We start from the raw sequence: 24359 nt of genomic DNA on the forward strand, positions 1-24359 counted from the left end.
TGGTGTCTCAGAGGGATGTGCTACAGCTCACTGAAGCTGTTGCAAATGAGGGGTGTGGTTATGTGCTGTGGCAGTACAGGTTAGGGGAGAAACACAACAGGTGTGCACGGTTTACACAGAGCAGGGAGCTCTCGGTGTGAATCTGACCGGCAGGGAGAACTAAAAGCTTTTTTGGGGGGATTAAACAGCTGAGAGAAGAAGGTATGTTTAATTAGGTCATTAATTATTGTAAAAGGAGATGTTTATCTTAACATTTAGCTCATGTAAAATCAGCTTCTCACTTGACATAGGAAAAAGCGTTTGCTTTGCTTTGTGCTTGTTATGCTCAGGTTTCTTGATGCTGGCATTAGAGTAGATGTTGGTAACGCAGAAGTCACGTATTGTCAAACAAGGCTGATCAGGAAAAACTTGTCCACCTGACTCAGTAGGTGACTGTACACACCCATAGTGTATGCCCAGTATCACACCTGTGTTAAAAAAAAAAAAAAAGCAGTGAAGGCTAACTGCCTTCCATTGTTTTCTAGAAAGTGGAATATGTTAGTCTGGAATCTTGTTTTATTTATTTATTTTTTAAGCTCTGCCTCCGAAGCAAAAAAAAAACAAAAAACGTGAGATTTGAATGCCAGTTTTGCAAGACAAATAAGAGACTATCATGGCTGTAAATAAACTCTTCCTGTTTGGGTATGATGCAGGATATGCCTGACTGTATTTATAAATTAAACACCTGTCCTATGACATTAAACATCTGAGGAATGTGGGTTTCCCATTGCCAGATGCTGTTGTTTAAGCAGATTAGTGAGTTTTATAACTTAACTTCTCCGAGCTGAATGGTTTTTATGGCAGAGGAGATAAACTGACCTAAATAAAAAAAACAACAACAAAAAAAAAACAGTTGCGTTTGCGTGTGACATGACTAAGCAAAACTTCATTTCTTTTGTTTTCAGGCCAAACAATGGCCAATTTTGGAGGACATGCTATACCAGGCACTTTTTTCCTGTTGTATGGCTTCTGGCTAACAGTGAAGCATGTCCTCCTACACTACTGGAGGACGAGCCAACCCAAAGGAAGACAGGGCATGCCTCCTTTCTTAAGGAGGATGGAATACGTTGAAGGAGGATTCCAAGTCTTTGCATCATTTGTTGGTCAGTTTCCCTTCAAACCCACCCTAATTGCTTACAGTCCAAATAAAATACACGTTTGATGTATTTTATTTGGATTTTATGTGCTAGGCCAACATGAAGTTCTGAAGCTGCAAGGAAACAAAATCTAAAAAATCCTGGTATTTGTTTTCAATCAATTTGAGGCAATTACAGCTGCAGTTCTTTTTGAATTGAACGTTTTTTGCTCCTTTTTTGCAAAATAGATCAGTCAGATTGGGTAGAGAACATTCTACTACATAAATACGTCATATTTATGTAGTAGCCCTGGCTATGATGGAAAAAACTCTGCCTTTTTCTGCTGTAAAAATGTTTTTAAACCCATATTTTCATATTATTTACTTTACTAAGTTTATTTTATATTACCAGTAATACCCCATTGAGAAATTATAGCTCCTTTAGGATTGCTGGTCAAGTTAAGCAGCAAAAACTTTCGATACATGAATTGGAAACTACAAATCTAAAACAGTATTACAGTAATCAATATGGTATAAAGCAAATTTATTGCTAAAAAAGGAAAACGTAATTTAAGAACTGTGTTTAACAGTTGTTTTTAGGTTACTAAGTGGTAACAAAAGTAACTTAAATGTGTTCTGGAGGTTATTCCTGAAATAAGGAGCATATTTTAAAAGAATGAGACCCAGAAACCATTTAAATTAAACAAACTTTTCTGAAAACTGAGTATTAATCAACTCTTTAACTCTGACCAGCTCTCGTTTTCTGTGGTGCTAAAAACATTTCCAACATTATGCTGCCACTACACTGTTTCACCATTAGGAATATTAGGTATATTCAGATTGAGTTGTGGTGTTGATTTTTAGGTTCACACATTATTTGGCTCATCTGACCACAGCTCATTCTTTTATATGTCTTCCAGTCTTGCCATTCTTCCCCAAAGTCCAAATTTGTTAAATGCAACTAGAACTGTTACATCAGAAGATTCTTTGACTTGCAGCTTCTCTTTAGTTGGCAACGGCTCTTTGACTGCTTTTATTTTTTGATTTAAAAGTAAAGGGGACTAAACTGAGTATTGTCTGGAAAAAGAAAAAAAAAGGTTGAAAACCAAGTATCACTTTCCTTCAGCTGGGATATGATGTTACAAACCAACATCATGTAACGTGGTGAAGCTTGCGGTTGCTACATCACAAAATGCTACATTGCCCCTTCATCTGATTTGCATGTTGATTTGACTGTGACAGGTATGATGGTGGAGCAGTTTGTTGTGGACGGTCCACACGCCCGCCTCTATGATCGGGAGAACGCCTTATGGGTCAAGCTGATGAACTGGCAGCACAGCACCATGTATTTGTTCTTTGGGATCTCAGGAATAGCACTGATTGCCAGCGTAACAACCAAACGGGTGCCGGTTGGTGTCGATCGCCTTGCTCTCTCCTTGGCTCTTTTTGTTGAAGGTAAATAACTTCTTTTTTTTTTTTTGCTTTTCATTGCTCGTCTCTGATCTGTGTTACACGATTTCATTTGGATCACTCAGGATTTCTCTTCTTGTACCATGTGCACGGCCGGGAGCCCCTGGATGCTCACATCCATACCCTGCTGCTGTTTGCCGTCTTCACTGGATCGGCCAGCACCATGCTGGAGGTCTTCATAAGAAACAACATTCTTCTGGAGCTGTTCAGGGCAGACATGTTCATCCTGCAGGGTTCTTGGTTCTACCAGGTGATCCAAGAAAGATTTTGTCTTGTCTGACTATTTGTATTATTTAGCGTCTGGCTTATCTCGCTAATTTATGGGGAATTTGAAAACGTATTCACACACCTAGAACTTTTCAACCTTTTTTTTTTGTCACATTACATATAACTTTATTGAATTTTAATCATTTGTGTTCAACTCTTTTCTTGGATACTCCTAAAAAAATATCCAGTGCAACCTATTGAGGCACCTGTAAATAGAATCCATCTGTGTTGTAATTTAATCAAACATGTGGAAAGAAACCAAATGAGATGAAAACTAAATTAAGTTTAGATCAAAGTATATTCGACTCTGACTTGGCTTTAGTGATTTTTGCAAAGACAAATAGGCAAACATGGTAGTGTGTAAATGTTCAAAGAATCTAGAGGCCAAAACAAAAGATAATTCTGACATACTAACTCAGAGGTGCTGAAGACTTTTCACTTTAATTTGTAAAGGAAACAAAAACCTTTACAAACAAGAGGTTTGTAAAGGCCTAAAAGAAAGTTTGTCACATGAAATCACAACAGAATACAATACAATAATACAATAAAGAATGCAGCTTTATTGTATTTTAAAGCAACATACTGTACATATAAAGTATGTAGCTTTAAAATGACGAACACAAGGAAGTTCAAGAGTTACGGATGCCATTGTAAGACGTTGTAGATCAGTGATAAGCTATAAAGGGCTACAATGATTGTGTCATTGTACTCAGTACATTGATATCACTTTACAGTAGAACTAGAAGGTATTCATTCAGAAAGTGAAAACATTTATAACTGACAAATTACCTGTTTTAAGATGTTTTTCACCCCAGTTTGTTTTATGGAGGGTCAGTGTGGAACATAGACGATTCTAATCCAAGCATGCTTGTTAAATTCAGCTGTAATTTTGCCTCTAACCTAACTAAATCTGATATGTAAATGTTGTCTTATTGGCTCCTTTTGTTGTTCCAGATTGGAGTTGTTCTTTACCCCTTAAATGGAGACACGTGGGACCTGAAACTACATGACAACATGATGTTCGTCACGATGTGCTTCTGCTGGCATTTAGCGCTGTCTCTAATTTTGGTCTCTTGCACCGCCTCCATAGTTTGGTTGTAAGTATCTCATCTATCAACCTTTGCAGGATTTAAAATGTTGAATAGTTAAGTAACAGTGGCTGCAGATCAGAACAGAATAAAGTATTTGGAATACACTTACTTTTTTTCGATGGTTTCCTCACAAACTGAATCAAGAGATTTTTTTGAACAGATGCAAAACATCCAGGTGTCTCTTTTTATCAAAAATATTTGCAGATTTCTGTTTTAAATTTAGTATTAGTGGAGTTGCTTGATCATAAGAAGACACTATAACAGCAGTTAAGAGCCGTTTGGCTCTAAGTTGCCATCATCAAGATTAACCGGTGCTGGAATGCAGCATGAAAATGACTTTGATTACATCAGCACAAAAAGTACTTGAACAATGGAAGAAATGGGCAGAGTGTTTACGAAGTTGTTTGTGGGAACGAGACCAGTGGATCTTTTTTTTCCCACACACAGTAGTGGTATAGACGCATCAAGCGTTTATGATAACAATGTCATTACATCACTGTTACAGGAATTTTGGCACATTCTCATTTGCTGTTGTCCTTTTGGTTGCTGATCTATAACCCACATTCACTTGAGTTTAATGCCACAAACTGGCAGCCAAAGATTCTCCCTGAGTATTTTCTGCTAGAGAAGACTCCATGTTTCTGTTATTTATAAAGGTGGATGCAATCACTTTTCTTATAAAGCCAGGTTGGTTTTGGAGCCCTCCATCATTTCAAATTTACTAAACAAATTCTACTTCACAAAGGTGTGTGTGACTAATTTTGATTATGAATAATCTTCAGATAGATTCCATATAGATCAAATTAAGTTTGTCTGTTGAATGATTATGGTTTACAGCAGATGAAAACTCCCACATCAGGTAAAAAGACTGCTGACTTGACAGACATTCAGTAGACAGTCAATGAGAAGTTTCACAAAGAGGATGAATTAAAAAGTTAATTGCTAAATAAGGTCTGAATTCTGCATTCAAGTGAATCAATATAAAGTTTGGTACAAAAGGCACATTACTACCTACAGGGGCACAACTGCATATTTTTGAGGTGGATGCGAACATCTCACCGGCGCCCCCCCCGGACATAAACTTGTACAACTGAGCCAAAGAGCCGCTTCTGTTAGCCTGTGTCTGCAGGTCTGAGGCATTTTGTCAGCATGTTTTCCATCATTCTTATAGCTTGATAGGAAGCCTTATTCAAACTGGCAACCCACATTAATAAAATGGTGAAATAATATCAGGAAATGATTGAGGAATGTAGAGACTGATGTCTGGTTCTTTAGGTTCTGACGGGTCTGTGGTTCCTCTCCTGATCCATTCTGTCTGATATCAAACCCACTGGGTGCCACTGAATGTCACCGACACATTTATTTTAATGCCCCTATAAAACTTCACTGTGATTGCTTAGCCTGTGTCTTCCCACTACCATCTGTATTTTTGCCAGAGGTTTTATTTCCAAGGACGGTGTAGTATCGGGTGGACATTTTAAAAAGACACTGCCTACTTTTGCACCACTGACTACCTACAGTCAGTCTGCACTGACAAAACCCAAGAAATAAAAGCACATTTAGTTTTTACCATAGGTGTGCACTTTTAGAGTTTCCAAAGTAAAATTAATGCTAGCTATATTTTGGCAATCAAGTCTTGGGAATAAATCTGATTTATTTTCGTTTCATCTCCAGAAAGTGTTAAATGCATCATTTCCTCTCAGTTTGAGTGACTTATTTGGAATCTTAAAGTCAGTCATTTATAAAATATGATTTTTTTATTAGGGGATTGCGTTTCTTTAACAATAAAAATCAATTTGCTTAGAGCTACCTTTGATCAATAACTGGTGTATTATTAACTATAGTCACTTTCAACCTGTCATTTTGTCCTCTTACTTTGCCACTATTATGGCAAAGTAAAATCATGTGAGGCGCTTTGAATTGCCTCGTTGCTGAAAATGTTATAAAAATAAACTGCCTCGCCTTTATCTTTGTTCCAACAGTACCACAACAAGATTCTCAGCAAAAGGACGGGATATAGAGATCGGAATGCGAAACACTTCCTCTAAGACCAGCTCTCAGAAAGCTTTACTTGAAGAGTCGGATGAAGAGTAAAACAATGGTTACTGCTCTCTCTATTTTCTGTTTTAAATCAAAATTTCATTTCAATACGTGTTAATGAGAAAATAATGCTTCATATGTTTGAACAAGCCAGATGTTTGGCCAAATAAACTATCTTTTTGAAATAAAAGACAAACCTAAATATTAGTGTGGTTTATTTGTTCTTTAGGAAAAAGATTTTTAAAAATTGGGAAAACCATGAAACATTATGATCTGTTTTTAAATACATCACCTTGCAGAAGAACAAAAATCACAACATTCAAATAAATCCAACCATATCTGATTTATGAAATTTTCAAATGACAAACTCATTCAAATTACTCATTCAGTAGCAAATGTCTGGAAATCAAAGGGTCTAACTTTTTAATCACTCTGCTTCCAAATAATTTAGACTAACAATGTGGAGATCGTAAAGGAGAAAACATTTCAGAAAATACCTTAAATATGTCGACACTCTCAAACAGAAAACATGTCAATCTCATACAAACCCTCACAGTAACACGTATCGCTGGTCAAGTCATTGCTGAGGAGCGGGTGGAGGATCGGGTGTACATTTAGATGGTGGTGCTGTCGTGACAACCACTGTTGAAACGGGTTTGGGGGAACTGGCTGCCACGTGCTGGAGCTGCTGAGTCGGGACCGTTTGGATCCGAACCTGAGGAGATTTAATTTGGTGAGCCTAAACACGTCCTGGATAACTTTCATTTAATCAGATAAGAAAACAGAATGTGAGTGAAACGCATTCAGAATCAAAGCATACGGCATAAATGAGTTTTGTAAGCTTTTGATGTGCGTGTCAAAATACGGCTACCTTGACTAGTTGTCATAGCGATTTGATATGTTCAGTTGGCACATAATCCTTATCAATAAACTTGTTAAGAGAACACAACTCTTGTGTTTAGGTGCTACCTAATTTAGAAGAGTTCGGCTCTAGTCATTACTTAGGAGTATCCTAACTACATAAATAATAATAAAAAAGAATATTAGTGGATAGAGTGTCTTTATACTTCAATGTTTTAGATAAACCATCAAGACTTTATGAGCAGTAGTTGTGTGAAGTACTGGAGTATTTCATGCCTGGTGACAATAAGCAGATGTTTGAACATGATGAGCCACTCAAGACAAAGTCACCAAGTTATTTTTAATGATGCTGAATGCCTCTCTGCTACAATTCCATAAAATAAAAGCTTGAGGAAAATTTTAGACTAGAAAAGTTAATAGTCTTTTCTAGTATTTTCCAGTTGCTGTACATTAATGTGCAAACATTTCTACAACCAAGCATATCATTTTTTACTTACTTACCCAATGTTAATGGATAAAATCTGATCAGAGCTAATAAAATAATATTTTTACATTCATAGATGCCAAATTTGGATAACAAAATAACAAGAAAAGAAAGAAAAATAAGCTCCTTAACATAATAAATTTTTCAAAAACATTTGTTGATGGATTAATAATGAAAATTATTACAACATTCTCCATAATGTGCCAAACAGTTTTCTGGAATAATGTCATTGTGTTTAATGGCCCATACTAACCTGTGTTGCCTGGCCTTGTTGCTGAAGCTGCTGGAATTGTTGTGCGGTAACGAAACTGACCGGCTTGTTCCCCGCTATTAGCTTTGTGCCTGCAGGCACCGTGGTTAGGATGATGTTCCTACCCAGGCTGCTGATACTGCTAAGGAAAAAAACAATTAAGTCATGTTAAGAATAAAGTATAAAGAGAAAAAATCTCAGGCTGAAGAAAGATTTGTTTTTTATTTAAACTCAACCAGAATCGGCACTAAACGGACTCACTTTGTATTGAGGTTCCCTTTGACTATCGGAGTCGTCACCACACTCTTGCTCTTCAGGGGTTGGTTGAGGACGGAGTGCACAGTGATCCGCGCAGGTAGCTTTCCCTACCGATCGCAATCACAGCAAAGAAAATATAAACTCCCCCGCGTCAGCTGGGTGGATCATTTAAAATAACTGCTACTGAAGAAATCAGTAACTCCCCTAGCAAGATTAGTATTTGCAGCAAGAGTCCCTATGCATTATAATTAAATGTAATCAGAGATCATCTCAGTTTCTAACAGCTCAGGTTTCAGTGTAAGTAATGTTCAAAACATTGGCGATGAGATTTTTATAGTCGAGTTGAAACAAAATATCTAAAAAAAAAAATAAAAGAAAAGAAAATTGATAGCTCTCTGTGAGAATTACTCCATTCTTCTAGAAGGTGATTATATGACTCCTCCTTCTGCAGCTGTGGCCAAAGGTTTTTCAATAAAAACCTTTGGCCACAGAAGTTTAACTTGGCTCACCTCACAAAAAGATGAAGCACCGCATTGGTAAAGTTGGTGGGAAAATAAATGCTCAAAACATTTGGCGCTGATTATAAAAGTATTCATACACCTTCAATTTTTTAGACATTTCAACAGACAAATGTAACTAGTTTATTTTTTGTTTGACAAACACGATTTGTGACGAGGAATGAAATTTCTTTGCCAACCAAGAATCTGAAAAGTGCGGTGCTTTTGGTATTGTTTTACAATATAAAATTTTATTTTGGGGTATCAAAGTGAAGAAAGCACGACGGGACTTCACATTACACTTCAGATTTTAATTTGTAAAAAACAAGCTAACAAAAAAACTGAAAATTGTGTATCCTTTTCCATCCCTTTCACAATGATGCGGTACTTTTTGTTGGTTTTTCACATAAAATTCCAATTAAACACACTGAAGTGTGTGACATGTTTAAGGATTTTGAACACTTTAGAACCTTAGACTAACATTCTTTTGGTGAAAGACGTTCGGTTTTACCTTCAGACGGACATTTTCTTACCGTTTGTGTTGTAACAACCGAAGCAGGGACTTGTCTCACAGTCGCGGTAGTCACTCCCAAAGACAGCGGTGAACCGGAGGCTGCGGGAGCCACGGTGATGCCTTTAGCTCCAGCCACAACGCTGGCTGCCATGGTCACTATGTTGCCACATGTAGACGCTGCTAGTGGTTTGCTGCCACTGGCGGTTGTCATGGTGATGGTCTGACCCTGTTTCTGGGGAATGACCCCAAGGCCGGGCATTATGCGGATGGTTGCGCTGCTCTTGTCTGGGGACGCCACGGTGGAGAAGGTCCTGGATTTTTGGTCGGCCACGCTGACGGCCAAAGTCGGCATCAGCCTTATGGCTGTTTCTCCTCCAGCTTTCAGCAAGGTGGAGGCGATGGAGCCCGATTTAGCCGACTGCGCCTCCGCGGTGCTGGGTGGGGTAGCGGAGGCAGGTGACGGTGAAGGGTGAGGCGGTGCTACGTGGAGCGTGGCTGATATGCTCTTGCTGCCGGAGGCGGCCCCGCCCAGGAAGTCAGAGGTGAGCTTTACAGTCGCGACTGGAGATTTGGCAAGAGTGGCCATCATGTCGGGGGTTATCCGCAGCACTGTTTGGCCTTTAGCATCGGTGGTGATGGAGGATGGGGGGAGACGGAGGACATCTTTACCCTGGATACGCAAGTTTGTTGCAGTTATTGGAATTCCTCCTCCACCTGGAGTCTTCATTCCCAGCTGCCCAGTGATGGAAACCTGAAGCAGCAGCAGATGAAACTTTAACTTAGAAATCACAAACTTTCTTTTTTTAGGTATATGGATTTTGGATTCATAACCAGCATTCTCAATCAAAACCTCAGTCTTGCATGCCGGAATAAAATTCTTTACCTGTTTGATGTTCGGGGAGGTGACACCTTGCAGCACAGCTGGAGGAGTGGGGTTGTTAGCGGGGCTACCTGGAGAACCGGTCTGAGGTTTGGTCACGTTAATAGCCGACACAGAGAGACTGGTTGGAACCTGGACAGGACTGCTACCAGACGGACTTCTTAGAGGCACAGAAACAACAGCCTATTGCACAAGAGAAAATAATATATATATGTACTGTTAAAAAAAAAGTACAGCTTCTTGATAAGTGTTTATATTTCTGGAATGTCACTGTGTTTTGTCACAACACAGTTAAAAACTTCAATGTGCTTTATTGGTATTGATCAGATAGATTGAAGTGGACATTAACTCATCACTAGTCTTGATTTTCATGTTCTCTAACAAACCTCTTCATAGCTTGCTGGATTGACTGGGATTAACTCTTTTTTCTAATTAGATTACTTCTGTCTCCATTACATTTGAAATAAACCCAAAGCAATTTCTAATAATGTTATATATATACATCAAGTGAAGAATCATAGCAAACTCTGCAATGCTTCGCTTGAGAAAGTAAATCTGTTGGGCCTCACCTTGACACAAGGACAACAATTCTGAGTACCACACTGCCAGACAGGACACAAAAAAAGCAAAACATACTTGGTGACAGATGCAGGGAGCTTACTGCTGATGCTTAATGTTTAGCAATCACAGTTTGTTCTTGCTTGTAATGCAGAGATCAGATCAGTTCCTAAAATAGCTCAACCCAAGACTGACAATGATTAAATGGCGCTTTATAAAAGCATGTAGGTGAAGACCCGCCTCTATGTACGTATAATTATAGAGCTATTTGTGCCCGTTGCAGAACAAATAGTGTCTGCAGAAATCTGGTGTTCATTTTAACTGAAACTACAATTCTCTTTCACTCAGATCTGCATGGTATATTTGCAAGTAATTTACCCAAATAAATTTTTTATATACGGGATTTAACCTGTTTTGTTTCCTTTTTAAAATGTAAAAAAGTAGGAGCCAAACAGTTAGCCCTCTGTGTTTAACGTACCTGTGAAATGCCCTTGGCTGCCATGGACACAGGCATCCGGATCTGGTGCGATGTCTGATGCACCAGAGTGGCCTGCTGAGCGGCTGCTGATGGACCCAGACCGCTGGGCTGAGTGGAAACGACCCGGACCTGAGGGAGGGAGCCCGCCGCCAGGTGGCTCACTATCCGAGCTGCCTGCTGGGAAGTTACTGGCTGGGAGGCCGGCGGACAAGCCTGACTCGTGGGTAGGATCGTTCCCAGCTGAGGCAGCGATGGAGGAGAGACGAGGAGAACACTGCCAGAGAGAGAAAAAGAAGATGCACATTCAAGCTGGACAGATGAAATCAAAGTACTGAACAAAAGAAAAGCTTCAGTCTGACTGACCCTGGGCTGGTTTTCAGCGTGTCTGGAACTCCGGTCTTTGTTGGTGTGGTAGCAGAGAGATGTAGAGGTGATTTGGGGGTTCCAGGAGTGTTTGGGGTGGGAGTTGTTGGGACTGGAGACATGGAATTACAGCCCAGGTCCAGTCCGGCCTCCAGAGATCCGGGTGTTTTGCTGCTTCCGTCTTTACTTCCAGACTTCTACAATATGAATACAAATATGACCTTCTTTTACAACTACAAGCAAAAAAACTAAATTAATTAGTCAAATGATAAGTGATAAAGCGATAAAACGCCCTTGGATTTTTTCACAAAGCAAACTTCAATTGCGTCAATAAGTTTTATGTGATAGGCCAACACCAACCTGCAGAGATCCAAAGCTCAGGTGGGAGAATTATTAGTCATTCACTTCACAAATACAGCTTTAGTGAAGGAGAGGCAAGAAGAAAACTATTATTGAAAGAAGACCTGTTTGGAGTCTCTGCCAAAGTGGAATAAGGCTCTCTGCTCAGATGAGAGCTAGTTTTTTGTTTCAATATGCTATGCGTGACGATAAACTAACACCACACATCATCCCTATGGTGAAACACAGCAGTGGAAGAATCATGCTGTGGGGATACTCTTCTTCAGCAGAAACAAGGAGGCTGGTAAGTTGACAGGAAGTGAATGGAGGTAAGTTTTTTTCCCTTATATTTCCCAATCATGCTGGTAAATCAAAAAATGCTCAAAAGTGCTTATTTTCCCAACAGTGGGTCAAGTCAAAAAGTAGTTACTTAAGAGTAAAAAACCAAATGCAGACCATTTTTATTTAATACATTTTAGGCAGTGAACTCACCGGTTTAGATGCTGGTTTGGGTTTTTGCTGCTGAGCTTTTCTTGCTTTTGCAGCCGCAGCTTGAGCCTGATGGATCCTCTCTGAATGAAGCAGAGAACAGTATGACCTCACGCTGATTTGAGCTCAGGAAGCAGAAATGACTAAAACATGTACACCAATCTGGTAAATAGCTTTATAAAAAGCAAAACAGACATACATATTTCCAGTATATAACTTTCAATTTTCAAAATTGTACTAATTATGCATTATATAACTAGTTATTATACAATCACTAGTTATAATGTAGTTAGTTAAAATGTGCTTTTCTAAAGCAGATTCCTGATTACCGAACTCTTCCTGACTGCGGAGGCGATGCAGGTAAATCCACAGTTTGCGGCCGATGTCGTACTTCACACAGGGATCCTTCTCATAGTGAAGTCTGTCCAGAGCCCCGCTGACAACTGTGTTCACCTAAAGGGAAGAGAAGCTGTCTATTAACAGGTAAAACCAGGAAGTCTAATGCAAAGTCAGCGTCCATTTCTGCAAAGTGAACAAATAAGTTATGCAAACCCGCAAACCCTTACATTACTCAAGCAAAAAAGCAGGATAATAGAGGAAAACAATAGCAGTACTTGTGCGCTTGTGACATCTGGAGCAAGAAACTGGGAATCTTTTAAAAGTTCACAGATTTCCGCCCTTGTTCCCTCTCCATTGGGTAACCGGGCAGCTGCATCCCGAACTGAAAAAAAATAAATAAAAAAAGATAAATAGAGGCAGGAATGGTTTTCAGTAATGTTTTTTAAAAATTTAAAAAACCCAGCATACTGTTCCTGCGTGGTAACATAAAAGATTTCTAACCCAGAGAGAGGATGGTGACGTATGGTGGTCGGTCAGAGCGAAGCAGTGTGTGTTCTCTGGCTTTATTTAAGGACATTTCCTTATCAAACACGCCTTTAACTGGCCCCACCACGGACTCGAAGCCATGCATCCTGAAGGTAAAGGCTTTGTGAGGCTGGTTATATCGCTGCTGCTCCTATTGGACAAAACATAAAATTTAGAGAGCTTACGTCAAGATTAGGTGTGAAATAGTGCAAGTACTGCAGCAGCACGCACAAACCTGAACTTGAAACACTTGTTTCTCATCTCCGGTGCTCGGCCGCACCACATAATCAGTTGAACTGCAATAGTAAAGGCAATAAACAGTTATTTTGACGCTGTAAAAAACCCCCCACAAAATACAGTAACATGTTTAAAGGCTCACAGTTTGGGAGTGGGTGACGTAAGCTCCAACAGGTCTTCATTCTCTGTCTATATAGAAAAATAATAATAGAAACAAAGAAACAGTGTTATATAAAGTGAAAATCTGAAAATTATAACTACTTTAAACTAAAATTGAATATTTGTACAACTTTGACAACGAAGTCTTTGGAGTCCAGCCAGAGTTGACAGAGCGCAATGAGGTCCTTTTCTGTGTCCTGAGTGGGGCCTGAAAGAAACCACTGGTTTGAATCCAAACATTCTGGACACAAAACACAACCATCAAGAAGGTAAGACATTAAACGAGCCGCCTTACCGATCCATCTCCACTGCTGAAAATCATCGACAAACTCCACAAACGGAGAAAAGCCACTAGGGAGCGCCATCATGCCATCTGATCGACAAAAAAAGTGAGAAATTTTACTTCTTACATTCCAGTCAGAAGTTTAAATACCGGTACATTAATCAAGGACAAAGTCGTTTTGCAATAGGAGAGTTGTTGGTTCGATTCCAATTCCAGCACCATAAAAATGTTCTCCTTTTAACATTTATGAATAATGTTATATCTTCAGCTTTTAATTATTAACTTCAACAGTTCTTTTTCCACTTTTGAAGGACAGAGCGACTATACGACATTCATCTTCAATCATTTTGAACAAGAACTGGGTGACAAGTTTTAACTCATTGTGGGTAAAGATTACATAGCCATGTATAAATATGTACAGAAATATTCCTGCAATATTTGTATAAATATTCTTTACCAAGTTGCAGAAAAGAAACTTCCACCTTTAAAATCAACACGTACTGAAACTTGCAGCGTCCAACAGGGACAAATCAAATGTCTCCTGGAGAAAAGTGTTATTGTCAGATACTAAGACTAGTTAATTAGACCAGGTTTTAAAAAAACCTGTTGATTTTAACCCTGTGTGAATTAAAGAAAATCCACTAAAACATGAAAGTTTTAAACTTTCGTCTTTAAAACCACTTTTCTGATGGGAGTAATAAGGCTTACAATAAAAATAAAAATTATGTAGGTTCAGATGTGCTTTAAAATAAAAATGAGTGCAAAATGTACTATTTCAGCTCGCTCCAGTGTTGATTATAGTTTACCTTTAGTCTCTCCTGCAAGAAACTGCAGAGCTTGAAGAACTAGATCTGACCAGCATGAGGCAGATGAAAACCAGGTGTTGAGCGAACTGGCTGGAGAGGACTGCCAAGTCTGAACCTTTTCCTCCAACTGAGAGATGAAGACATATTAGCTATGTGGTAACACAATTGATTGTATTTCATGTTAAAGTGGCACTTTAACATGAGGACATACCATCAAGGTACTGGCAGGACCCTCTGCTCTGAAGATGCTTTCCAACAAGCTGAAGAAACTGGCGGTTATTTCCTCAACTGCAACAGGGCTGCTTTGAGCTTCCTCCACAATTCTGCAATAATAATAATAATAATAATAATAAACAATCCAAGACTCAGATTCAAAGATTCAAAGCAACAGTTAAAAGCTTCAGGATGGTCTCGAGGAACTAGACTCACTCCTCCTTGATGTTGGCTAGAGGTGTGGAGGGCGCCTCTGGCAAAGAGTTGATGATATTCACTGGTGGTGCTGAGCAGGAGTCTGAAGGAGTCAGAATTTCACAAGGATCCTCAGATTCCACTTTTATCGCCTTGAGTTTCTTCTTCTTTCTCTCTTCTCTCATCTTCTTCTTGGGAAGCAACAAATCAAAAAGTGCTGATTGATAATAAAAAAAAAAAAAGAGGTCAGGTCTGAGTGAAAATCCTAAATGAAGAGCAGTTTGCTTTAAGCAGATTTACTTACGCAAAGCTCCCTTCCGACCAATGTTTGCTCTTGAAAGGACATCCCCAAGGTGGATATCAGAGGTTATCAAGTCTGGATGATCCTTAACACACCAAAATAGTCATAACATACACAAGGAAAGTTTAAATCCTGCAAATGTTTCTCCTCAAATCATAACCTACTGGCTGGCGTTTCCTTTTCTCACGATGGTGATGCAGCATGACTTTTAAATCCATTTCCCCTAATTCTACTTTTTCTGTAAAAAGAAAAACATCATCTTGAACACTGGGGCACGCATTTTCGGCTTAAAGCATTGCTGTCACCTTTAAGGCAAAAACTCACTGACCTGTAATCTTCATGTCTGGGGTAGAGAGGCTAGGAAGAACTCTGAGTGAGATGGTAGGAGTGGGAGAGGACGGAGACTGAGGGGCTGGATTCCACACTGACACGTCTAAGATACATAGTGGTGGAAAACGGAAAAACGATGGTCAACAAAATATTTTATGACTATATTCATTTTCTGCTGTTGGGTGTTTTCAGTTTCATTCAGTTTATGAAATAAAAAATCAAAATTCAGTTTAATTGTATTGAGCCCTGAGGTGACAACGTTCCTACAAAGTTTTGAAAATATTTCCAGATTCAAATTTCTGGAGTTGCCTCTTTTTAGCATTTTTAAAGCAGAAATCCAAAGGTTCTCAATAAATTTATGGGAGAAATTTCTATGGATGGGTGGATACAGACAGACAGATGGACGGATATACAGATGTGTTAATGAACAGGCAAAGAAATTGCTAAAATAAAAATTTTTTAGAGAGTTGGATTAGGAAATAATAAAGATATAATTTTTTTTCTATGCTGTTTATGTTCTCACACTTATTCTTACACAAATTTCAACTTATATGCAGGTAAATACTGTCTCCAGCGATAGATCTCAAACTAAAGACAGACCTTCGTCATCAGAGGAAGCATTGCTGTCCTCACACTCAACTTTGACGTCCTTCAGGATGCGGCTCAGTCTTCTTCTTACTCTCGACTCCCGTGTCTCAGGCTGAGTCCTGTTTGGCAGCCGTCGTTTGGGTGGAAAGTCCAGACTGTTCTGAACTGCGAAGTCGAGCAGCTCCTTATCCAAAGACAATAAAAAGACATGTAAGCTGAAGAAATAAGATGTGGGCGAAACGCAAATAAATTGTTACTATGCAAAATAAATATCTGAACCTTTCTGGAAACAAGAATCTGCTTCAAGAGTCTGTGGTAATACTGCTGAAGGGAATGCAGCTGGCGCTTCCTTTGGGATTTGGCACACAACTGTCTATACTTGACCACCTCTGGATTGAAGTAACCATCTAGATGAAGAAGATCAGGATTGTAATCAGGAAGAGGAGTAAAGGCTCATTTAGTTACATTTCAACAGAGATGTGGTAGGTATGATGATGCCACAAATCATAACAAAGGTGTACTATAACCTTTTGTTATATTACATACATTCAAGATTTCCCAAATTAAATGGAAAATAAAGCATCATTTATAACCAAGAAATATTCAAACTTTGTCTGAAAAATTTGAATATTTATCACTTTAGACCAGTGGTTCTCAAACGTTTTTCAGTGATGTACCCCCTTAAAAATACATTTTTAGTCAAGTACCCCCTGACAAAACATTTTTGGAATAAAAAAGAGGTACAGTGCTGTAAAATCACTGTCTGATTTATTAAAGCCAAACAACTTATATCAGTGAACCTGACAAATACATTCATATTGCAAACATTGCATGGTTAAACAAAAAAGAAAAACAGAAGACGGTGACCACCAGGAAGGTATAAAACCAGTCAAAACTGAAATATGCAAAACGCTGCTAAATTATATTGGTCTCTGTAATGGTACAAAATTAAATATATACATAAATAATAATTCAGTGCATGAACACACATTTATATTTTATCGAACTTTTTACAAACTAATTTTTCCCAAGACTTATTATGAGGAGCCTACTGATTTTTTAAAGATATTTTGAAAAGCTTCACGTACCCCCTGCAGTACCTCCACGTACCCCCAGGGGTACACGTACCCCCATTTGAGAACCACTGCTTTAGACAATAATTTGTCTTCAAAATATCACCAATTAGACCTAACACTATGTTTCAGTTTGAAGGCCAATGCTTTTAATAATTACATAAATGAATGCCATATCGAAATATTTATTGAAAAATCAGCATAATTGACAAGAACCAAAATAAAAAACAACAACAAAAAAACCTGGTGAATTAAGTTCTGTTTGATGTGCAATCATTTTGTATATTTTCACTGGTTGTTAAAAAATGGCTTAATGTGAAATGTTTTTAGTACCAATAGGTATTAAATGCCTATTGGTCTAGGTATTTAATAAGTGCATAAATCAAAAGAAAATGCTAACATATATGCATTAAATTTATCATTATTTTACGTTTGTTCAACCATAACAATAAGAAAAAGGTGGACAAATGATTAACTGATAATATTGTAGACTCTCCGGGAAACAATAAAGTTCTGAAACTAAATAATTCAATAACTGAACAAGCTTGGGGGCAACAAAGCAGGTGTTTAAGAAAAGCACCTCTGAACAGCCTCTGTGCAAGATGGAGTGGATTCCCAAAGTTAAAGTTGGTGTTGTTGAACAACTCCCTGATGGTACGATCCTGCTCCTCTGTATTGTTGTCAGGAAACTGTGGCAGAAACTGTTGAAGACGTTGTCTCTGGGAGTCTGTCAGTACTTCATCCCAAGTGTTTTCACTCAGCACAGAGAAAAAAATGTCAGGCTGTGGAAAAAGGAAACAAAAACATGCTTGCAAAAGCGCCAACATCTTTATCTGCAAATGTGTTCCAGGTTCTAGATATCCAAAATCTTACATCCTCCAGCAGAACCTCTGGGAGGTCCACTTTACAGTTCCCAAGCAAACACTCCTCAGTAATTTGTCTTCCGTCTTCCTCTTTAGGCTCCAGAGGGTCTGTCAGCATGTGTTCAAGCGGATCCATTCCTCTCTGCACCAAGCTTCAAACAGAAAAATACAAGACGACCACAAGGTCTTTCTGATCTTCCTCCCTCTTTGCCTTCTGTAACTAATCGTTCACTGTTTCTGCCTACGAACGTTCATGGTTTTACAACGAGGTGGAAAAATAATTTATCAAAGCCATTCTCCAATGTCAGAGCAGTCTGCGGGTGTACAACCCTTTCCGAAATAAAGTGAAGATAAAATCATGTTCTCCAGCTAATCTGACTGTTACTAGTGACCTAGCAGCACAGATGTAAGCTAACCTTAATTTAAAAAGAAAAAACACGCAACGCTTACGTTTTAACTTTACCAGTTAGTACAGGCATGATTCGTTTGGTGTACATTTTTAACTAAATGCAATGTAATATATAAGCGAAAACAGAAAGTAAATCTGTCTTACCTTGTAACGTTTGTTTTTGGAATAATAGGGAACTATTTCCCTGTTGCACTCCTTTTTTTGTTCTACTGGAAATGAATGCTACACGTGCCCGCTGCTGCCCCAAGAGGAAATTGACTGTAAAGACATGCGTTCATTTCCACACGAAATGTGATAAGATAAAACTAGTTTGTCGATGTAAAATGTTTAGTGGTTTGCTGATCAGTTCATTAGGATTTTAATATTGTTCTTATTATTTTCGACCGAGTTTAAATATAAACTTTACTAAAACCATTTAACTAAATAATGTTCCTACAAAACATTAGCTAGGCAATTTTTAAGTAGTATTTGGCCTTTCTTTAAATTATTACACAAGCCTATATAATATTTCACCCTTTTACTTTTTGCTCAGCACCCTCTTCAACACCTCTGCTAGGCCACAGCTCCTGGAATACAGTCTAGTTGGCATGGCTCAAAGATGGCGGACAAAGTTTTTATGGTAAGTTGCTTCTTCTCCATCAACACTCTGCAGCGTACACCAGTGACTGTCATTGTGTTTCTACAAATGGCTACAGGGAAAAGGGAGATGACACTGAGTTTTTTCAAAGAATTATCTATCTGTCTCATGTTCTATCGTCACGACATATTTTATAAAAGTTTCATACTGCAGCTTTAAATTAACTACACCCAGAACAAAGAGTTCTAAAATATTTATAGTACAATGTGCTTGTTGAGTACAACATAACTGGTCACCATACTACAACTACTTTTTAATTACAAAGTAATGACATCCTTCAATATCGTACAGTGCACTGGGGCAGAAATGCTATCTTGGGCTACACACCGTACATGGAAAAAAGGTAAAGAAGATTGTAGTGCTCTAGCACCACCTGTTGTCTCTCTGTGCACGCCCTTGATTGTCCTGTATTCCTTGTGCCTCATGAAGAAACCCATTCTCACAGCATGATGCTGCCATCACCATGTAACAGGGTATATTCCACAAAATTTGCTTCTTTGCCATCAGAAATCAGTAGAAGGTCAAAATCATGCAAATGGCAATTCTACTGCAAACCGAATTAAAATATTTTTGAAAAAAAGAAAATAAATTAGTAAACTAGTAATTGCATGGTATGAAGATTTTTTAAAAGAAAAATAGTATTACAAAAGTTAAAAAATATTGGTATTTGTCATCTTGTGAAGGTAAGCCATGTGAGTTTGTCAGCTTGCTCCACCTCTTCATGATGCTGTTTCTGAACAGCTGTGAATAATGAACAGTCAATCCCTGAGCTTCATAACTCAGCTTGGGTAAGCCAGTGGCAGCAGGGGGTCACATGTATTTTTTGTCCTTCAGAACCCTGCTCTATGTTTGGAACACAACAGCTCTCCGAAGTCACAGATCCGTGAATGCAGCCGATTCCTGTTTCTCTCAAGTTTTGTCTCCTAACACCTTCGGAGGATGGCAGAAGGCGCTGATGGGGAGGAAGAGATCCAGTTCCTGCGTACAGTAAGTGCTATTTGCTTCCATTCACAGCATGAAGTACACGTTTTTTTAAACATTGCAAAGGGAAAAATCTTGGGCTTTTCTGTAACTTGCTCTTTGCTTAGGTAGAACAGAGACAGACAAAGACAGGTGGCTGCTATTCTTTGCATTGTTCTCTATTTATATCCCAGCTGGCACTTGATATATTAGTTTTGTCTCGTGACACATTAACTACAGACCTCATAAAACAATCGAAGGTGTTATACAGGAAGGTCTGACAACAGGTTTAACTTTAGGTTGACCTTTTTAATGCAATTTAAAAAGTAAGTCCTGTAAAACAAATAATGTCGATGGCGGAATAGGAGTTCACTTTCATGTTCTGAGGAAGATGATTAAGAAGCTCCATGATATATTTTTTAAGTCTTAGGCATAAGCAATGTTTGTAAGAATATCATTTGTATTTTTTAACAAACATGGAACTAAGGATATAAGCAGAACTTTATACTTATAGATGAATGAACTTGGATAATTTGACTCAGTTGCTCTATGCTTTATGATTATACTGCATTGTGGGTTCTTATTGTGGTTTGGATATTCAGAGAAGTTGAAGTTGTGAATTGAATTTATGTGATCGAAACTAGTTCTCTGTTTTGTAAAAAAGAAAGAAAGAAAGAGATGTTTGCATTACAGGTTTTTAGACAACATTTTAGTGATCCTTGTGATATTATGTCATGAAAGATTTTCTTGTTCTTCATTAATACAAGTCTGTTACAGATTCAAAAATGCTTTATATTTTACCAGTGTATGATTCTGGAACCAAAAACAACAACAAAAAAACAAAACAAAAGAGCATTGTTCATCAAATCTCTTCTAAATTATTAAGATTTAGTCATTTCTTCATCTTACCATTTTTCTCCTGTGTACTTTCAGTGTATTATATCTAAGTGTTAGAGACATTTAGTTTATTTTTGCTGCAGTATCCGTTGCCGGTGTATCATATTTCACTTTTTGATCCCCATGCCACCGCCTGTTGAAGGACACTGTGTGTTGGCAAGCGAACTGCGGTAATGTTACACTCTTTATTTGGAGGGTCAGTGTTTATACTCCAACATTGTGTCGCTCACGTTTTCTTTTTCTTATGGCCTGAACCGGACTCTGATTATCTGTGCACTACATTTCTGGGCAGGGGTGGGGTGCGTTTAAAGTGCTCACATGCTGGTTAAAATGTATCAAGTGTTAAAGAAGTCATTTGAAGAAACAAGTCATGTGTGAACGCATTGACATGATGGAGTTTAGATGTGTCTTCAGATATTGTCCCTTGGTGTGAAACACAGCACTATATGAAATATGTGAGCAATGTGTCATTAAGTTACTGTCACTCCGGCGCTGTTTAGGCTTGAACTCAGCTGGCTTCTATATTTACTGTGTGAGGATTAGCAGGTTCAAAGCTTCACCCAATTCAGCACCTGCTTGCTTCAGTCCATGCGGGGACAGTGCTGCTTGATTTATTGCTGTTTCTGCTGAGATCGTAGCATCAAACAATCCTATCAGACTGTTCAAAGCCGATCAGCTGCAACGAAAAAGATAGGTTGAGCTCATGTTTTACACCGCATGTTGCCAACGCTAAAGGAAGCGAAGCTGGCACAGAGTCTGTGACTGTTGCCATGGCAAGGAGGCCATGCTTTACCGAAATAATGGAACCTCCATTCCTTTTTTGTTTACAAAAATATAAAATATATATTAAAAAAATTGAGAATTACGACATTTCACAGAAAGGTTTTTAACTCCATAATAAGTTTGTTTTTGTATATATATATATATTGATATTGAAAGCTGCTCCAGATAAAATCCCATCTTTAATTTGAATATGCTGAACATGTTTTTAAAAAACCAACAGCTAAAATGTTTAAATCGCTACCCGCTGGCAGTGGTGGATCTCTTCGCTTTGGGCACCACTGGATCAAGGAGCTGCCCTAGCAGTTAAAAAAAAGTTATCTGACAGCTACACACCTATTTGCTTATAGATGAGGTTTTAGATCCTTGCCAGAGCTTTTTAACAGCATCACAGTGGATAAAAAAGGATTACTTGCTGGATTTAGCTACAGGAAGTTACCAAATGGATGAAAAGAAAATGTAGCTCCTCAAGAGTTTCCGTTCATGCTAGAACTCAGTGATCAGACTCACAGACGGCATGTCTTGATAAAACAAAAGCTTGCACCCATCTCTGACATGCTGTTCAATGGTCACATTTAAACATGTCTCTCTGTTCCCGAAAGATCAAGACATATCTGTAATGTTGCTCTAAATAGAAAGAGCCATGAATGGGATATGGGGTGCAAGTAATATCAGAACGCATTTCAGGAATGATGTGCGGGCAAAGCGTGTCAGTCCCTTGAGTGACAATCCTCAACTCAGTCTTACCAAGGACAAAATGTTTCTGCTCAAGGCCTTAGAATTTCCCGTATCCTTCCAAAACAACGCTTTAAAGTGCCTTAAACATAAAAACTATCATTAGAACCATATCAACACTCTATACATGAACTACACAATTATTGACTCCAATAGGCTAATCAATTCATAATTATGACATAGTCATCTAATGTTTGAAGCCACAAAACAATTACAGAATGATTCAAACTTTGAATTTCTCAGCTAGAAAGAATCTTGTGATTGTGACCTTCAGCTTGGAATAGTCCAAAGACTAAGCTCTGTCAGTGAATGGTAACAATGTCATGACATCATGAAATAACGATTGAAAATGTCACATTCTGAGAGTAGAATATGATGCATAGTTTAAGAAAGCCAGACTATTGAGATGAAGCTTCACACTAGAATTACTGCAATGAAGAAAACATATTGAGAAAGTGGTGTGTATAGCAAGTGAATTAAGGTTAACGGGGGAATACAGAGGATCTGTCCAAAGGATGAAGTTTCTGTTTGACTTTGTTGTCTGGTAAATTGACAGCTCATATGTTTCAAGCAAATATCCCTTTTACTTTTCCTCTTTCTAGGATGATCAAGTGGTGCTGCAGTGTACTGCGTCCATTCTCAAGGAACAGATCAAACTGTGTCTGTCATGTGAAGGGTTTGGGAATCGGCTGTGTTTCCTGGAGACCACATCAAATGCTCAGGTATACAACACAAGCAAGATTCATTGCTTTTTGATTTGCTATTCCCTCTAACCATCACCGTTCACTGGTTATGTTTTTCTCAGAATGTCCCACCAGACCTTGCAATTTGCTGTTTCATTTTGGAACAGTCTTTGTCCGTGCGAGCATTGCAAGAGATGCTGTCTAACTCCTCTGTGGATGAGGTATTGCACAATCAACCATAGTTTTAAAATGTAATTACCTTTAAATGGTGTGCATATGTTTAAGCAATGCTTACTCACTTAAGCTAAATGTATTGTTTCTGTTTTACCCATCAAATCCTAAACCTGGTGACTGGAGGCGGTTGATCTGGACAAATGGGTAAGTGCTGCCCTTAGGGACATATCTCATAGCAGTTTCATTGACATATTTTATTTTGTTACTCTGGAGTTTAATGTATTTACTTTTGCACTCAATCACTGCATGGCAACACAATCATAAAGACGCAGCAGTTTTTATGTCTCTACATAAATGTGCTATGAACTCATCAGAAATCATTATGATTAATGTTACTCTGCCTTTTCTCATTTTCTTCAGTCATCACAAGGTGGAGGTAGTCGAACTCTTCTGTATGGACACGCCATTCTCCTGAAACACACTCACTCCAACATGGTGAGCACAGTAACATTCGTTCTGCTTGCCTACACTTAACAGCAGGTAGGCATCATAATACTATGGCATTTCAGTTCATTGAGTTTGTTTATGTAGTGCCAATTAGCAACACTAATTGGCACTACAATTACACTTTTTTGTCTTGACAAAAAAATGTAATTCATATCCAATGACATCTGACTTAGATGAAATAAATCAAATTAATTTTAATGCAATATTATCAAAGTCATACTCAAATCGTATTACCTGTGATCCAGTGAAATCAAGACTATAGAACAACAAATTACTTTAATTTTGTAGAGATTTGTGTTTAAATCCAACTGATTGCATTTAATTGTTTAATTTGTAACATTTCCCCAGCCTGAACAAGCATATGGTGAAAGTGGAAAGAAACCACTTTCCTTTAACAGAAAAAAAAACTCCATCCGAAACAGGCTCTGTGTGGCCGTCTGCCATGGTGAAGTGGTTTGGAAGACAGAGGCAGACACATAAAAGAAAAAACAAACACTGGTCCAAGACTATTTTTGAAGCAATGGTCACAGCGTTAATGGTCAGAGAAAGTCAGGAAATCCTCTGGCAGCCTAAGCCTACAACCTATTCCAGTTCTCATTGGATTCTCTCCTGACCATTGATATTTCCCTCCTCAACACTCCTAATTTGAGATATTTGATCCAGGTTTGTTAGGGCAAAAACACATCTTTCCTGAGTACCTCTGAATAGCAGC

The 24359-nt window shown here is 38.4% G+C and overlaps 3 protein-coding genes across 10 annotated transcripts in view; 2 read left to right on the forward strand and 1 right to left on the reverse strand.

Annotated features, from left to right (window-relative positions):
* The first annotated feature begins 45 nt into the window (after positions 1-45).
* On the forward strand, positions 46-6179 carry tmem45b (transmembrane protein 45B). Of its 2 annotated transcripts, XM_028032473.1 has the most exons (7): positions 46-201; positions 330-424; positions 945-1142; positions 2357-2569; positions 2650-2834; positions 3806-3948; positions 5925-6179. In XM_028032473.1, exons 3-7 carry the CDS (start codon positions 953-955, stop codon positions 6034-6036), a joined length of 843 nt encoding a protein of 280 aa, XP_027888274.1. In that variant the 5' UTR covers positions 46-201; positions 330-424; positions 945-952; the 3' UTR covers positions 6037-6179. The 2 variants fall into 2 exon arrangements, with proteins under 2 accessions (XP_027888274.1, XP_027888273.1); XM_028032472.1 differs by lacking the exon at positions 330-424 and having other exon boundaries at positions 51-201.
* Position 6180: 1 nt separating this feature from the next.
* nfrkb (nuclear factor related to kappaB binding protein) lies at positions 6181-18574 on the reverse strand. 2 transcript variants are annotated; one of them, XM_028032467.1, is made up of 26 exons: positions 18419-18574; positions 17876-18017; positions 17583-17784; positions 16209-16336; positions 15942-16113; positions 15340-15444; positions 15176-15249; positions 15015-15096; positions 14732-14927; positions 14514-14625; positions 14303-14429; positions 13509-13586; positions 13345-13421; positions 13197-13243; positions 13053-13113; positions 12794-12968; positions 12568-12674; positions 12283-12406; positions 11957-12036; positions 11126-11322; positions 10763-11036; positions 9730-9909; positions 8866-9597; positions 7839-7942; positions 7581-7716; positions 6181-6697 (listed from the first exon to the last, which is right to left on the reverse strand). In XM_028032467.1, exons 2-26 carry the CDS (start codon positions 17999-18001, stop codon positions 6560-6562), a joined length of 3834 nt encoding a protein of 1277 aa, XP_027888268.1. In that variant the 5' UTR covers positions 18002-18017; positions 18419-18574; the 3' UTR covers positions 6181-6559. The 2 variants fall into 2 exon arrangements, with proteins under 2 accessions (XP_027888268.1, XP_027888267.1); XM_028032466.1 differs by having other exon boundaries at positions 7581-7719.
* Positions 18575-19697: 1123 nt separating this feature from the next.
* LOC114153062 (ryanodine receptor 1-like) overlaps positions 19698-24359 on the forward strand; it is a 49352-nt gene continuing 44690 nt past the window's right edge. For 5 of the 6 annotated variants that reach the window (XM_028031327.1, XM_028031330.1, XM_028031329.1 and 2 more), the window contains exons 1-5: positions 19698-19898; positions 22886-23005; positions 23089-23187; positions 23324-23344; positions 23561-23635. In XM_028031327.1, coding sequence (XP_027887128.1) covers positions 19851-19898; positions 22886-23005; positions 23089-23187; positions 23324-23344; positions 23561-23635 — 363 coding nt within the window. In that variant the 5' untranslated portion in view covers positions 19698-19850. The remainder of the gene's footprint in view (positions 19899-22885; positions 23006-23088; positions 23188-23323; positions 23345-23560; positions 23636-24359) is intronic. The other variant, XM_028031332.1, reaches the window with a different exon arrangement.

The sequence above is a fragment of the Xiphophorus couchianus genome, chromosome 11 (assembly GCF_001444195.1).
Source record: "Xiphophorus couchianus chromosome 11, X_couchianus-1.0, whole genome shotgun sequence".
Classification (NCBI taxonomy): domain Eukaryota; kingdom Metazoa; phylum Chordata; class Actinopteri; order Cyprinodontiformes; family Poeciliidae; genus Xiphophorus; species Xiphophorus couchianus.